This window comes from Artemia franciscana, chromosome 6 (genome assembly GCF_032884065.1).
Source record: "Artemia franciscana chromosome 6, ASM3288406v1, whole genome shotgun sequence".
Lineage (NCBI taxonomy): Eukaryota > Metazoa > Arthropoda > Branchiopoda > Anostraca > Artemiidae > Artemia > Artemia franciscana.
In genome coordinates, this window is record NC_088868.1 from 29,422,057 (window position 1) to 29,434,564 (window position 12,508).

At 34.0% G+C, this 12,508-nt stretch overlaps 1 protein-coding gene across 1 annotated transcript in view; it reads left to right on the plus strand.

Moving 5' to 3' along the window:
• LOC136027856 (uncharacterized) overlaps positions 1-12,508 on the plus strand; it is a 30,575-nt gene that overhangs the window by 6,108 nt on the left and 11,959 nt on the right. Inside the window, exon 2 of the mRNA XM_065705270.1 lies at positions 5,586-5,880. Coding sequence (XP_065561342.1) covers positions 5,586-5,880 — 295 coding nt within the window. The remainder of the gene's footprint in view (positions 1-5,585; positions 5,881-12,508) is intronic.

A 12,508-nucleotide genomic window follows, 5' to 3' on the forward strand; every position in this document is an offset into this window, starting at 1 on the left:
TTTAACTCTACAATTTATCCTCTAGTAAATCCTACAGAACCCTATATTAATTGACAATGGGATCCCTAGACCGAGATTCACAACTATTTGAAAATGGTATAATTGATGCAGTGTTTGCAAAAACTCATGCTATCATTGTAAGGGATTTGTCTGGTAATCAAGATGAATACTGTCCGAACCAGCACAGTACAGTTTAGAGTTTGAATTTCCCGAGCCTTTGATTGAGGGTATAGCTTCAATTTCGCTAAATCAACTTGAAACATATTGGGAAATTACCCCCAATGGTAGTGTTCAATTTGAATTAACACTGAGAAAACAAATCAAATAATTAATGTATTAAATTTGGGTCCGAACATGGCCAATTAAAAATCCTTTTGCATACCCCTGGATTTCCTTGAACATGCTCAAAGGGTCAACAATACCATTAAAATTGCTAATATTAGCTAAATTTGATAAAATTGTATTTAAAATTGCTAATTCCAAACAGCGATGAATATGGAATTTTGCGATACTCTTGGTCTTCCGTATACATTCCATATGTACCATATCAAAACCATTCTTGGACAAAGTGGGAAATTTATTGTTAAAAATTGGATGCAAGTACAAGATTTATCGACCAAAAGCTGTGGTTTTCATGTACTATTAAATTTTATTTTTTGATTTATGTAGACCTTCGTCGATTGAATGACTTTCTAGTTGAAAATTCCCTTTCCTACCTGTATAATATAAATTTCAGCGCCCTAGGAATCATTTGCTTTAAAAATAATTATGAATTTGTTTAGTATTAAAACTTATATGTACAATAAAAGCCTTTATCCGCTACATTTCTTCTTCCACGTGTAGATAACCATCGGTAATAATAAGTGGCGGCAACTCGTCAGGATTCAGCTTCAACTCATCTGAGCATGCAAACTCAGGGTCCCATTTACTACAATAATATGTAATTTCACTTTTATTATATCTTCTTGTAAAGTTAATGATACTATTTTGATTCATATTATAAAATTCATGTGTTTTAATTTGCTTATTTGAAATAATATCACCAACGATATTCTCATGAGAGGAATCACTTTCAGTAAATGCCAAGTAAAAATCAGTAGGTTTATAATCATAGTAGCCAGAATCTTCAGAGCAATGTCGGAAAAACAGACTCTTTTATTATTCCAGAAATTGAAGTGTAGACCAGGTTCTTCGTCACAAAACAATTAAACGCTACTATTACGTTTACGTCTTTTCCAGTCATACGAGGTAACTGTTTTCCATTGATCACATTTACATAGTGACAATTGCAATATAGGAACCCTTTAGTACAAGAGTCACGAACATCTTCAAGACAGGCAAGACAGTTTTTAATTTGCACTGCATACTCTCTATGTAATTTAATCGGATAACAATGTCTACACTTTTCGTCTTCATCAAGAATAGCACAATTTTCACAGGATGACCAACTGGCTAGTGTATAAAAGCAAAATGGACATGTAAAAAACATTTTGCTAGTGTTACCTTCCAAAATTTATCTACCTTCCAAAAAGAAACTCACTTGTGACCGACAAAATGAATATCTTCTTGGAGGAGGAGTAATTCGGTGACGTCACATAATCTATTTGACTTATTTGTTCTTTGAATCTAGGTAGCCTTGTTTTGTTTCGATTAATATGTCTATAGAATGAGTAAATGTTTCCTGCCCTCGATGTAAAAGTTCTATACAATAGCCCGAAGACCGATATTCTTTTTTCATAATATTGTTCAGCATTTTTTGAGGGAACATTTTCCTTTTAAGAGATTACTCTTAAAAATCGTCATTTAGAAGCTGAAATTTTCCAAAGTCAGTAGTTTCCGTGTTATTTTTTCTTTCTCAAAACCAGCCATTTTTAATATTGACATTCTCAATGCCGATTACACACTGACAACGAATGGAGATTCCTTCTATCTTTTTACCGCTAATAAAATATCCAAGAATAAAAACAGTTGAAATAATTATCAGCTCATTCTTTTTAATATTGATTCAGATAATTTTCTTCAATATATTTTACTGATACATTTAATCCACACTTTAATCTTTGTATATGTATTGTATTCACTTTTGCTGGAAAACGTAGCTAATTTTCCAACTTGAATTTACTCAATGATATTGCATATCTTCAAAACATCTTGTCCCATTCTAGCGTTAGCCGACAAACCCTTGTAATTTGTACTAAAACGTTAGGTACTCTTTGTTTCATTTCACTACTGATAGTGAAGTTTCACTACTTCAATATCCAATAGTCTAAGAGCATCCATTGCTGAAGAATGTGTAAAGAACAATATCCTCAATGTTGACACACTGCACTCTTATTCAATACTGAGGCAAGGGAACTGTTAAATATAACAAGTCACGCCAGATCACTTGATCGTCAATGTAGGTAAACCAACTACCTAACATGCAAGCGTACTTTAGAATTACGTAAGACCCAGGTGTACATAATAATGTCTTGAAGAAAACATTTGCATAAGTAAACAAGCAATTCCTATTACGTAATAAGCCCCTGCATCTTGAATAAACTCTAAAAAGTGTCTCGGCCGAGATTCTAAGGGATACCTGGCCTGTAGGACCCATCTATGGAATACTACTGACGTTAAGAAATAAATATCAGAATATGTACATTAAACTGACAATCTACGGTTATTATTTTATTTAGTAAAGTGCAAATTATGTTTTGATCTTGAGAAGACATGAGGGTTACCAGCCCTACTCCTTTAAACTTTTGCTCGTTTTAAGTTTGACTAGGTTAGTTATTGTACTTTCTTATCGTCTTTTGGTTTAATTTATTTATTAATGGATATCTCTGGTAGTTTTACACATGGAAAATAAGAAAAACCAACTCGCAGAATTTGACATTTCTTTCATCCGTAAAAATTGAACAATAAGTATTTATTCGTTACCAAAGCCAACTATGCTTTCAAAGGAGATAAATTTTCTTAAACTTTTTGGTGCCATATGGTTTTAGTTTAATTTTGATGATTTTTTGCCCACATTTTTATTCTTCTTCCTTTTTTAATTTGACGCTTTCGTCCATAAAAACATAAACAGTAAGTATTTATTCGTTACCAAAGCCAACTATGCTTTTAAAGGAGACAAATTTTCTCAAACTTTTTGGTGCCATACTTTTTTAGTTTAATTTTGATGATTTTTTCCCTATTTTTTTTCTTCTTCTTTTTAATTTGGCACCTGCTACTGCAAAAAATTGCAGAGGCTCGAATGGAAGTGTCTCCAAAAAAAATGGGTTTGTAGGTTTTTAAGATGCTTATGGTGTGTAAATTCCTCTTTTTCCCTTTTCTTAGCACTTCTCAACTAAACAAAAGAGAACACAACTCAAATAGATGCTCACATTTGGTAAACCTAACTTTACGCGGGGGGGGATACCTGGGGGTACTTTCCTGGGGGTATTTTCTGGGGAGTTATTTTCCGTTTTCATTTTCAGGAGGGGGTGTTTTCCGAGAAAAGGGTGTTTTTTCGAGGGGGAGAGGTATTTTTCACGCGAATTTTCCGCAGCGGGTATTGTCCTTGAGGAGCGTATTCAGGGGTAAACAGCTAAAACCTTCTTATTATTTTTCTGCAGCTTATGGCGATTAAGTCAGAAAATTATTATCTAGTTTTTGATTGTACTTTTGACTCTCAACACAGCGTATACTGTTTTTTTTTTTTTTTTATTTCTTATTTTACTTGAGTAAATGAATGGAACTTTACTGCTGCTGTAAAGAGGTGGGAAAGTGATGCATATTTCCCGCTCTCCTATCTTGCAGAAAGGAGTGGAATATGCATGTCTTAGTTGCGGAAAGTTGTGGCAGTTCTATTTTTTCATTGGAGCGAGGTTTGCATATGTCTTTCTTTTCAGTTTCTTGTTTATTTTGATTCTATTTAGTAATACGAAGCAATTTAAACATACTCCTCCAGAAGGGGATATCTATTGTCCAAGCAACCCCACAACTGTAAAAAAAAGCCTGAAAGTAAAAAGAGCCGTAATTCTATTGCTTTAACACGGTTATAAAGGGTTTAAATAAGCTAGCAGCAGACACAACATAGCCTAGCAGTGTTTATTGAAGTTAGAAAGTAGAAATCTAAGCTTAAAATATTTCCGCTGATGTGAAAAAAGGAAATTGAAGCAAAGCCAGTTGCAGACAAACAAACAGAAAACAAAACAGAAAACACAAACAGAAAACAGAAAACAAACAGAAATTGGAAAATAATAACCCTTTGGGAAATGATTGAATAGAGCAAAAAGACCAGAGTTGTTATTGGTTAAGACTTTGCCTAAGGGCTGCACAAGACAGAGGAGCCTTTACAACTCCTACGTAGAAAATAAAAGGCTGGAAAGAATATTCTATAGGCAGTTCCAAGTCCTAGGAGATGAGGGTAAATATTACATGGAAACCGGATAAAGAAGGTGTCAGGTTTATATGTAGATTATTTTTTGGTATAATGTTTTTTTAGACTCCATTCAAAAATCTGTAGCTGTTTGTTACATCCGAGTAGTTGTGTTTTGCTCCTCAATCTCATTGGTATAGGTAGAGTTTATTTTTGTGCAGTTTTCACTTGTCGAAAGTAGAAAAGATAATTACAGATCTACTCCTTTATCCCTTCACATCCTAAAAAAACCCGGATTTAACAGTTGTGCCAACTTCCTGTATTGGCTTAGCAAAGCAACCCCCTCCCCATCAGTACTAGATCTAAGTATATCAAGCATACGTAAATATTTGAAGGGGTTGCATAACCCATTCAATTTTTTCAGTAATTTATCCAGGGACAGAAAGGAGGACCTCAGCGCAGTTTAATTTAACAGTTCCTGTTAATATTTTACTTATGTTTTGATTGCCAAGAGAGTGACCGCTTCCCGCTTAGATTGGGCACATTTTAATTTTTGTTCAGTTTTACTTTGATCTCTCTGTCAAGCCAAAAATAGTCATTTGCAGAAGCCCAATGTTTATCGGAATGGCGAACAATTTTACATTCCTTTGATGGCTAACATTTTTCAGTTTTGTTTTCTTTCCAAGAATAAACTCTTTATATGATTCAAGAAAAAACAAACGGTTTTTTAAACTGAAAACAAGGAGCATCATCAAAACTGAAGACGGAACATAAATTAATCCGTGTATTAGAGGGGCTACCCAATCATCAGCCCTCGCTCTTTACTCTAAATCCTTGAAGTTCTAAAATACTTCTCATTCAAGTTCAACACCTTTCGTTTTTGAGTAGTCTTTCTTAAAAAGTTCTAACAAAAAGTCAAACTTTAGTGAACCAAATCCAGGTTATGTTTTCCGTTCTAATGAGTCCTCTTCCGATCTTTTAGGACCATTGGTTCGATACAATCACCCAAAAAACTAATTATAAACACAAATCCATCCTCTTTCTTCTGGGTAAAATAAAAAATACCTGTTTTTACAGATGGGAGCTTAAAACCAATACAGTTAGAATTCCCTCATATCGGTTATTGGGAAAATTCAGTTTTTTAGAGTATTGATTCTAATTTTGGCTGAACTGCTCCTTACTTACAGTTCGTTACTGGGAACTGTTTGATTGCTATCATCCAACCTTTTTATTTTTGCAGAAAAGTTCCGAAAGGATATCTAAATACATCAACGGTCCTGAGGCTGTAAGTGTATGCTCTAAAAAAACGGAGTCATTAGAATCTATTCCGGAAATAGAAGAACGTCATCCTACTCGTAAACAATCAGATCGTCTAGGACTGCCACTGGAAAATATCATGGAAGAAGATACAAGCTCTGAAACTTACCAAGCTCACAGCGTAGATATTATTCATGAAATGGCTGCTTTTCGCTTAGTTGGAGTAAGCCTTGGATCTCCTCCTGTCCTTGATGGCATTGACCTAAACATATATTGTGGTAAATATGGCTATAAATAATTTATTTTGCTATTGATAAGAAGGCAGATTTTCATTTACTTGAAGTTTGTGTTACATTTTTTCTTGTATTGCAATGATGTAAAAATATATTAGGGTAAATGTATTGTATGGTTATTACTGATGAGAAGGAGGCTTTTTGTTTAGTTGGAGTCAGCCTGAGATTTCCTCCTATCATTCCTTGCAATGATCGGAAGTTGTATTGCTGTGAATATGGCTGGAAATAATTTATTTATTTTTTTATTGATGAGATGGCAGCTTTTTATTTATTTAGAGAGAAAATCTATTTAAAAAAACACATAAAACAATACAAAAAAGAAAAATTTGTCAAAATGCCTTATGGCTTGTGCTGCCAGTTGAAGTTCGTCTTACAGTTTTTCCTATTTTAGATTACATTGATCTACAAAATATATTGTAGCAGAAATAATGTATGGTTATTATTGATGAAAAGGAGACATTTTGTTGAGGTGGAGTCAGCCCGAGATTTTTACCTAAAAATATATTGATGTAAATAGGGCTACAAATAATTTATTTTTGTTATTGGTGAGAATGCGGCTTTTGAGAGAAGAAGTTAAAGTTCGTCTTACATTTTTTCTATCCTAGATTGACCTATATTAACATTAAAACTTCGTGGGGCAAACATGGAACTTAATACGGGATGGGAATGTTGAAAAACAATTAAAATTGTTGTTAAAATAATGGAAAATAATAATTGTACAAGGTGTAACCTCTTATAAATTTGACAGTGGTCAAATATGATTCTGAAGCAAGGGCTCTCCGAAAACGGAGGAATATTTGCTAGCTATTTTCTAGAGAAATTGCCAATGGATTGTTTAATGAGCCTGGCTAATTGACCGTATTTCAAACAGTAGGCTGTACAAAGGATGTGGTTTAATCCCACTATCTAGGGCTATATTGAGAAAAGTTTGAGATGGCTAGGGTGCGTTCTGAGGAAGAAGGATGGCGGATTGCCAAAGATTGTCCTTTTTGGCCAACTGTCTAGGGCTTAACGACAAGCAATTTGTCCTCGGTTGGGGTTGAGAAAATGCCGTAAGAAACAATTTAAGGGAAATGGGAACTTCCTGAAAGGGTGTAAGAAGAATGGCTTTGAATAGAAATCAATGGAGGATGAGCGTGCGTAGCTGTGTTGGCCTCAGGTGGATTGGTGCTGTGGTGAGTTGTTAGTAGCATTAGTAGTAGTAGTAGTAGTAGTAGTAGTAGTAGTAGTAGTAGTAGTAGTAGTAGTAGTAGTAGTAGTAGTAGTAGTAGTAGTAGTAGTAGTAGTAGTAGTAGTAGTAGTAGTAGTAGTAGTAGTAGTATAGTAGTAGTAGTAGCAGTAGTACTAGTAGTAGTAGTAGTAGCAGTAGTAGTAGTAGTAGTAGTAGTAGTAGTAGTAGTAATAGTAGTAGTAGAAGTAGTTGTAGTAGTAGTAGTAGTAGCAGTAGTAGTAGTAGTAATAGCAGTAGTAGTATATTATAGAAGCCTTCGTCAACGAGAAAATGTTTTTTTCTTGTATCCCTTTTTCGTTTTTTCACTAGGTTGTTTAAAGTTTTATCACTTTTTCAATATTTTCGTTTCGTTTTAAATGTAGATAGAAAGGCAGTGCAGTATAATGAAATATTTAGGGAAATATGCCTAGAAATAATTAGTGCTTAGAAAAGGGGAGGGACAAGATTACAGTGAACCAAGTCAAAAATCAAACAGTTCGTGGCAACGAACTGTAGTAAGGAGTGACCCGGCTCAAAAGTAAACGAATCTCTAAAAAACGGAGTTTCGATACTAAAAGATATATCAAAAGAATTGGATTTTTATGCTGATTTTAAATATCTAAGTGTTATTAAATTTAATCTTTTTCATCAAAAGTTACGAGCCTGAGAATATTTGCCTTATTTTGGAAAATAGGGGGAAACACCCTCTAAAAGTCATAGGATCGTAACGAAAATTACACCATCGCATTTAGCGTATCAGAGAACTCCATAGAAAAAATTTCAAGGTCCAATCTACAAAAATGGGGGATTTCGTATTTTTTGCCAGAAAACTAATCACGGGTGCGTGTTTATTTGTTTGTTTTTTGTTTTGTTTTTTCTTTTCCCCAGGGGTCATCGTATTGACCAAGTGGTCCTAGGGTGTTGCAAGAGGGGTCATTCTAACGAAAATGAAAAGTTATAGTGCCCTTTTTAAGTGACCAAAAATTGGAGGACACCTAGGCCCCCTCCCACGCTCATTTTTTTCCCAAAGTCAACTGATCAAAATTTTGAGATAGCCATTTTGTTCCGCATAGTCGAAAATCATAATAACTATGTCTTTGGGGATGACTTTCCCCCAGAGTCTCTGGGGGAGGGGCTGCAAGCTACTAACTTTAACCAATGTATTTGGTCAAATGTATTTTTGTCAATGTATTTGACCAATTTAACTTTGATACAGCAATGGTTATTGGGAAGTGTACCGACGTTTTCGGGGGGGATTTTTTTGTTTGGGTGTGGGGTTTAGGGGAGGGGTCTATATGGGAGGATCTTTCCTTGGAGGAATATTTTTTGGGGGAAGAGAAATTCAATGAAAAGGGCGCAGGATTTTCTAGCATTACTATTAAAAAAAAACAATGAAAATATAAACATGAAAAAGTTTTTTCAATTGAAAGTAAGGAGAAGCATTAAAACTTAAAAGGAACGGAGATTATTACGCATATGAGGGGTTCCTAAAAATACTTCAGCATAAAGAGTGAGGTATTTAGAAGGAGATAAATACTTCACTCTTTATGCTAAATTATTTTTAGTAATTTCAACTATTTATTCTACGGCTTTTCTGGTTCAGGGGTCATTCTTAAAGAATTGGGACAACACGTAAGATTTAGTGTGAAGAGCGAGGTATTAACGAGGGGACAAACCCCCTCATATATATAGTCACAAATATAAGAATATAAAAGTTTTTTACATAAGTTAACTCTTAAGTTACGTATATTTCTTACTAATAAAAACGTTCGTTAAAAATTAAAAGTTCTAGTTGCCTTTATAAGTAACCAAAAAATTGGAGGGCAATTAGGCCTCCTTCCCCACCCCTTATTTCTCAAAATCGTCTGATCAAAACTAAGAGAAAGCCATTTAGCCAAAAAAAGAATTAATAGCAAATTTCATTCTAATAATTTATGTACGGAGAGCCAAAATCCGACATGTATTAATTCAAAAACTTTCAGAAATTAAATAAAAAAACAAGCTTTTTGAAATGAAAGTAAGGAGTGACATTAAAACTTAAAACGAACAGAAATTACACCTTATATGAAAGGGGCTTTTCCTCCTTGACACCCCGCTCCTTGCGCTAAAGTTTGATTCTTTCTCGCAACTCTACTTTCTAAAACAATAAAAAACTTTAGCGTAAAGAGCGAGGTGTCGAGTAGCCTTTTTCTAGTAAATGTGTAAAGAGCGAGGTACTGACAAGGGGGCGAACCCCCTCATATATGTAATAAAAACATGAGATTACAAAAGTTCTTTACGTAAGCTAATTTATAAGTTACTTAAATCTTTTACTAATAAAAAGATTGGTAAATAATTAAAAGTTTTAGTTGCCTTTTTAATTAACCAAAAAATCGCAGGGTAACTTGGCTTCCTCCCCCGCTCTGTTTTCCTCAAAATCATTCGATCAAAATAATGAAAAAGCCATTTAGCCAAAAAAAATTATGCAAATTCCGTTTTAATTATTCCTCTGCGGAGAGCCAAATTCAAAACATGCATTGATTCAAAAACGTTCAGAAATTAAATAAAAAAAAAACAAGCTTTTTTAACTGAAAGTAAGGAGCGACATTAAAACTTAAAACGAACAGAATTTACTTCGTATATGAAAGAGTCTGCTTCCTCATCAACGCCCCGCTCTTTGCGCTAAAGTTTTTTACTGTTTTAAAAAGAAGAATTGAGGGAAAGAGTCAATCTTTAGCGTAAAGAGCGGGGTGTTGATGAGGAAGCAGTCTCTTTCATATACGAAGTAATTTCTGTTCGTTTTAAGTTTTAATGTCACTCCTTACTTTCAGTTAAAAAAGCTTGTTTTTTTTATTTCATATAAATATTTGAGGTATAGATTCAAGAAGCTAAGACATTGAACCCTGGCACTTTTTAGTAAAATTTTATAAAACACTTAAACGACTCTTTTCGTTAAATGAGAAGCAAAACGATTTCTGGTGAAAGCTGAGAATAAACATTAAACAGAAATAGTCTCGAATTTATTTGGTTTACCATCCTGAAATCACTGTTTGAGAGAACTAAAGCAATGGCTGCGATATATTTTCGGATGAATAAAAAGAATATTTCTAAAATCACTAAAAGCTTTATTGTAAAATGGAATAAATGATCTCAGGAATTAAATGTGGTTAATGACGGCTAATTGTATTGTGAATTTTCTTTGTCTTAAGTTTGTAAAACAGCTCCAAGTGGTGGGGATGGTCATTCACAGATGATTGAATTGAAAATTTACAATTTTATTTGCAAATTAATGGAAAAAAAGCCCGTACAAACCCTTAATATTGACTTAAAAATCTAACACATTACTTCAAATTTGAAACATAATTGATTCTTGTGATTGTGCTGTGAATTTTTGTTGGTACTGAATTTGGCTAAATTTCACCACCGCCTAATTGCCCCAGATAATATATAAAAAACTGAGTATTCTAGCCTAAAATTCAACGATAAATATTGCCCATCTCCCATGTGAAATAGGTAATTTAGGCCTGTTTGCCCACATCTCTCTACGATGTGGTAATTTTCTACCACCTCTATCTGTGTTAATTTGGGAGGGGGCTGGTTTTTCGCCTTCGAAAAATATCTTTTTTGGAGAATTTTCTTTGAAAATCCCCCCTCTTAAAATACAAATGAATAATACATTTACCCCACTCCTCCATCCTTCCTAAATGCACATGGATTGACGCCAATAGCCAAGAACTAGCTTAGTTCAACAGTCAGCAAACTATTTATACAATTCATTTAATAGGGGTGGGAGGAGAAATATGCAAAAGGGAGGATGGTAAAACACAGGCTGACGGATCATGGTGAGAGTGGTGGTATCTTTTCCATGCTTTTTAGCCTTACTACCCGAGAAATGACAACTAAAGTGCCATTTTCTGGAGCCATATGGCACTTCATCATGGTAATATCAGGTTAAATTATAAAAATCACGTTGATATGAAAATTAACCTTCAAGTTAGCCCTTAGAAGGCTCCCTTTAATTTTTCAGTTTTCTACTAGCAGTAGGAAAAAAAAAACAAAAGAAAAAAAGGACGCATGAGTGCTTTCACTGCAAAAAGTGACCTTCCTTGTTGTTCCAGGGGAGGGGCTGTAATTTTTACGAATGAGGTTTTAGACACTGCTTATTCCGACGAGGCACCATGTATTTTGATCTGACACAATTTTGAAGGGGTTTCAGGTTATTTTTCGAAATTTCCAAGATTTTTTTTTTTCAAATTTACATTTTACATCTAAAATTAATCGAAATTATAGTTGCTATACTCAGATCAGCTACACATGGCAATCATTTTTCATTAGACAGGTTTTTGTTCATCAAAACGAGTTTTTTTAATGTTGGCCACTATATGCCGTGGTTCAATATTTACTATAGGAAAGATGAGCATCTTGTGTTCTAAATTAAATAAAAAAAAAATTTTTTTTTTAACTGAAAGTAAGGAGCGACATTAAAACTTAAAACGAACAGAAATTACTCTGTATATGAAAGGGGCTGTTCCCTCCTCAACACCCCGCTCTTTGCGATAAAGTTTGACTCTTTCTCTCAAATCTACTTTTTAAAACAGTGAAAAACTTTACCGTAAAGAGCGTTGCGTTGAGGAGGGAACAGCCCCTTTTCATATACGTAGTAATTTCTGTTCGTTTTAAGTTTTAATGTCACTCCTTATTTTCAGTTAAAAAAAAAACTTGTTTTTCTTTATTTAATTTATGGATGTTTTTCAGTTAATGCATGTCTTGGTTTTGTCTCTCCGCATATGAATCCTTAGAACAAAATTTGCATTTTTTTTTTTTTTTTTTTTTTTTGCTAAATGGCTTTTTCTTAGTTTTGATCGAACGATTTTGAGAAAAAAGCATTGGGGGAGGAGGCATAGCTGCTCTTCAATCTTTTGGTTACTTAAAAAGGCAACTAGAACTTGTATTTTTTTACGAAGGTTTTTATTAATAAAAAATATACGTAACTTCCGAAACGTAACTTTCGTTTCTATATTCCTATGTTTTTACTACGTAGATGAGGGGGTTTGCCCCTCTTTAATACCTTGATCTTTACGCTAAAGCTTAAATTTTGTCCCTATTCTTTAAGAATGACCCCTGAATCACAAAGGCCAAAGAAGAAATAGTTGAAATTACTAAAAAAAAAACTTTAGCGTAAAGAACAGGTATTTAGAAGGAGATAAGCCCCTCATATGCGTACTAATTTCTGTTCATTTTGTTTTAATCCTGCTTCTTACTTTCAGTTAAAAAAACTTTTTCATATTTATGTTTTCATTGTCTTTTGTTTTAAATAATATTAGAAAATCCTGCGCTCCCTTCATGGAAATTGTCTTCTTCCATGACGAATTCCCCCATGGAAAGATCCTTCCACGTAACCCCCTCTCCTCAACCTCCTCCCGA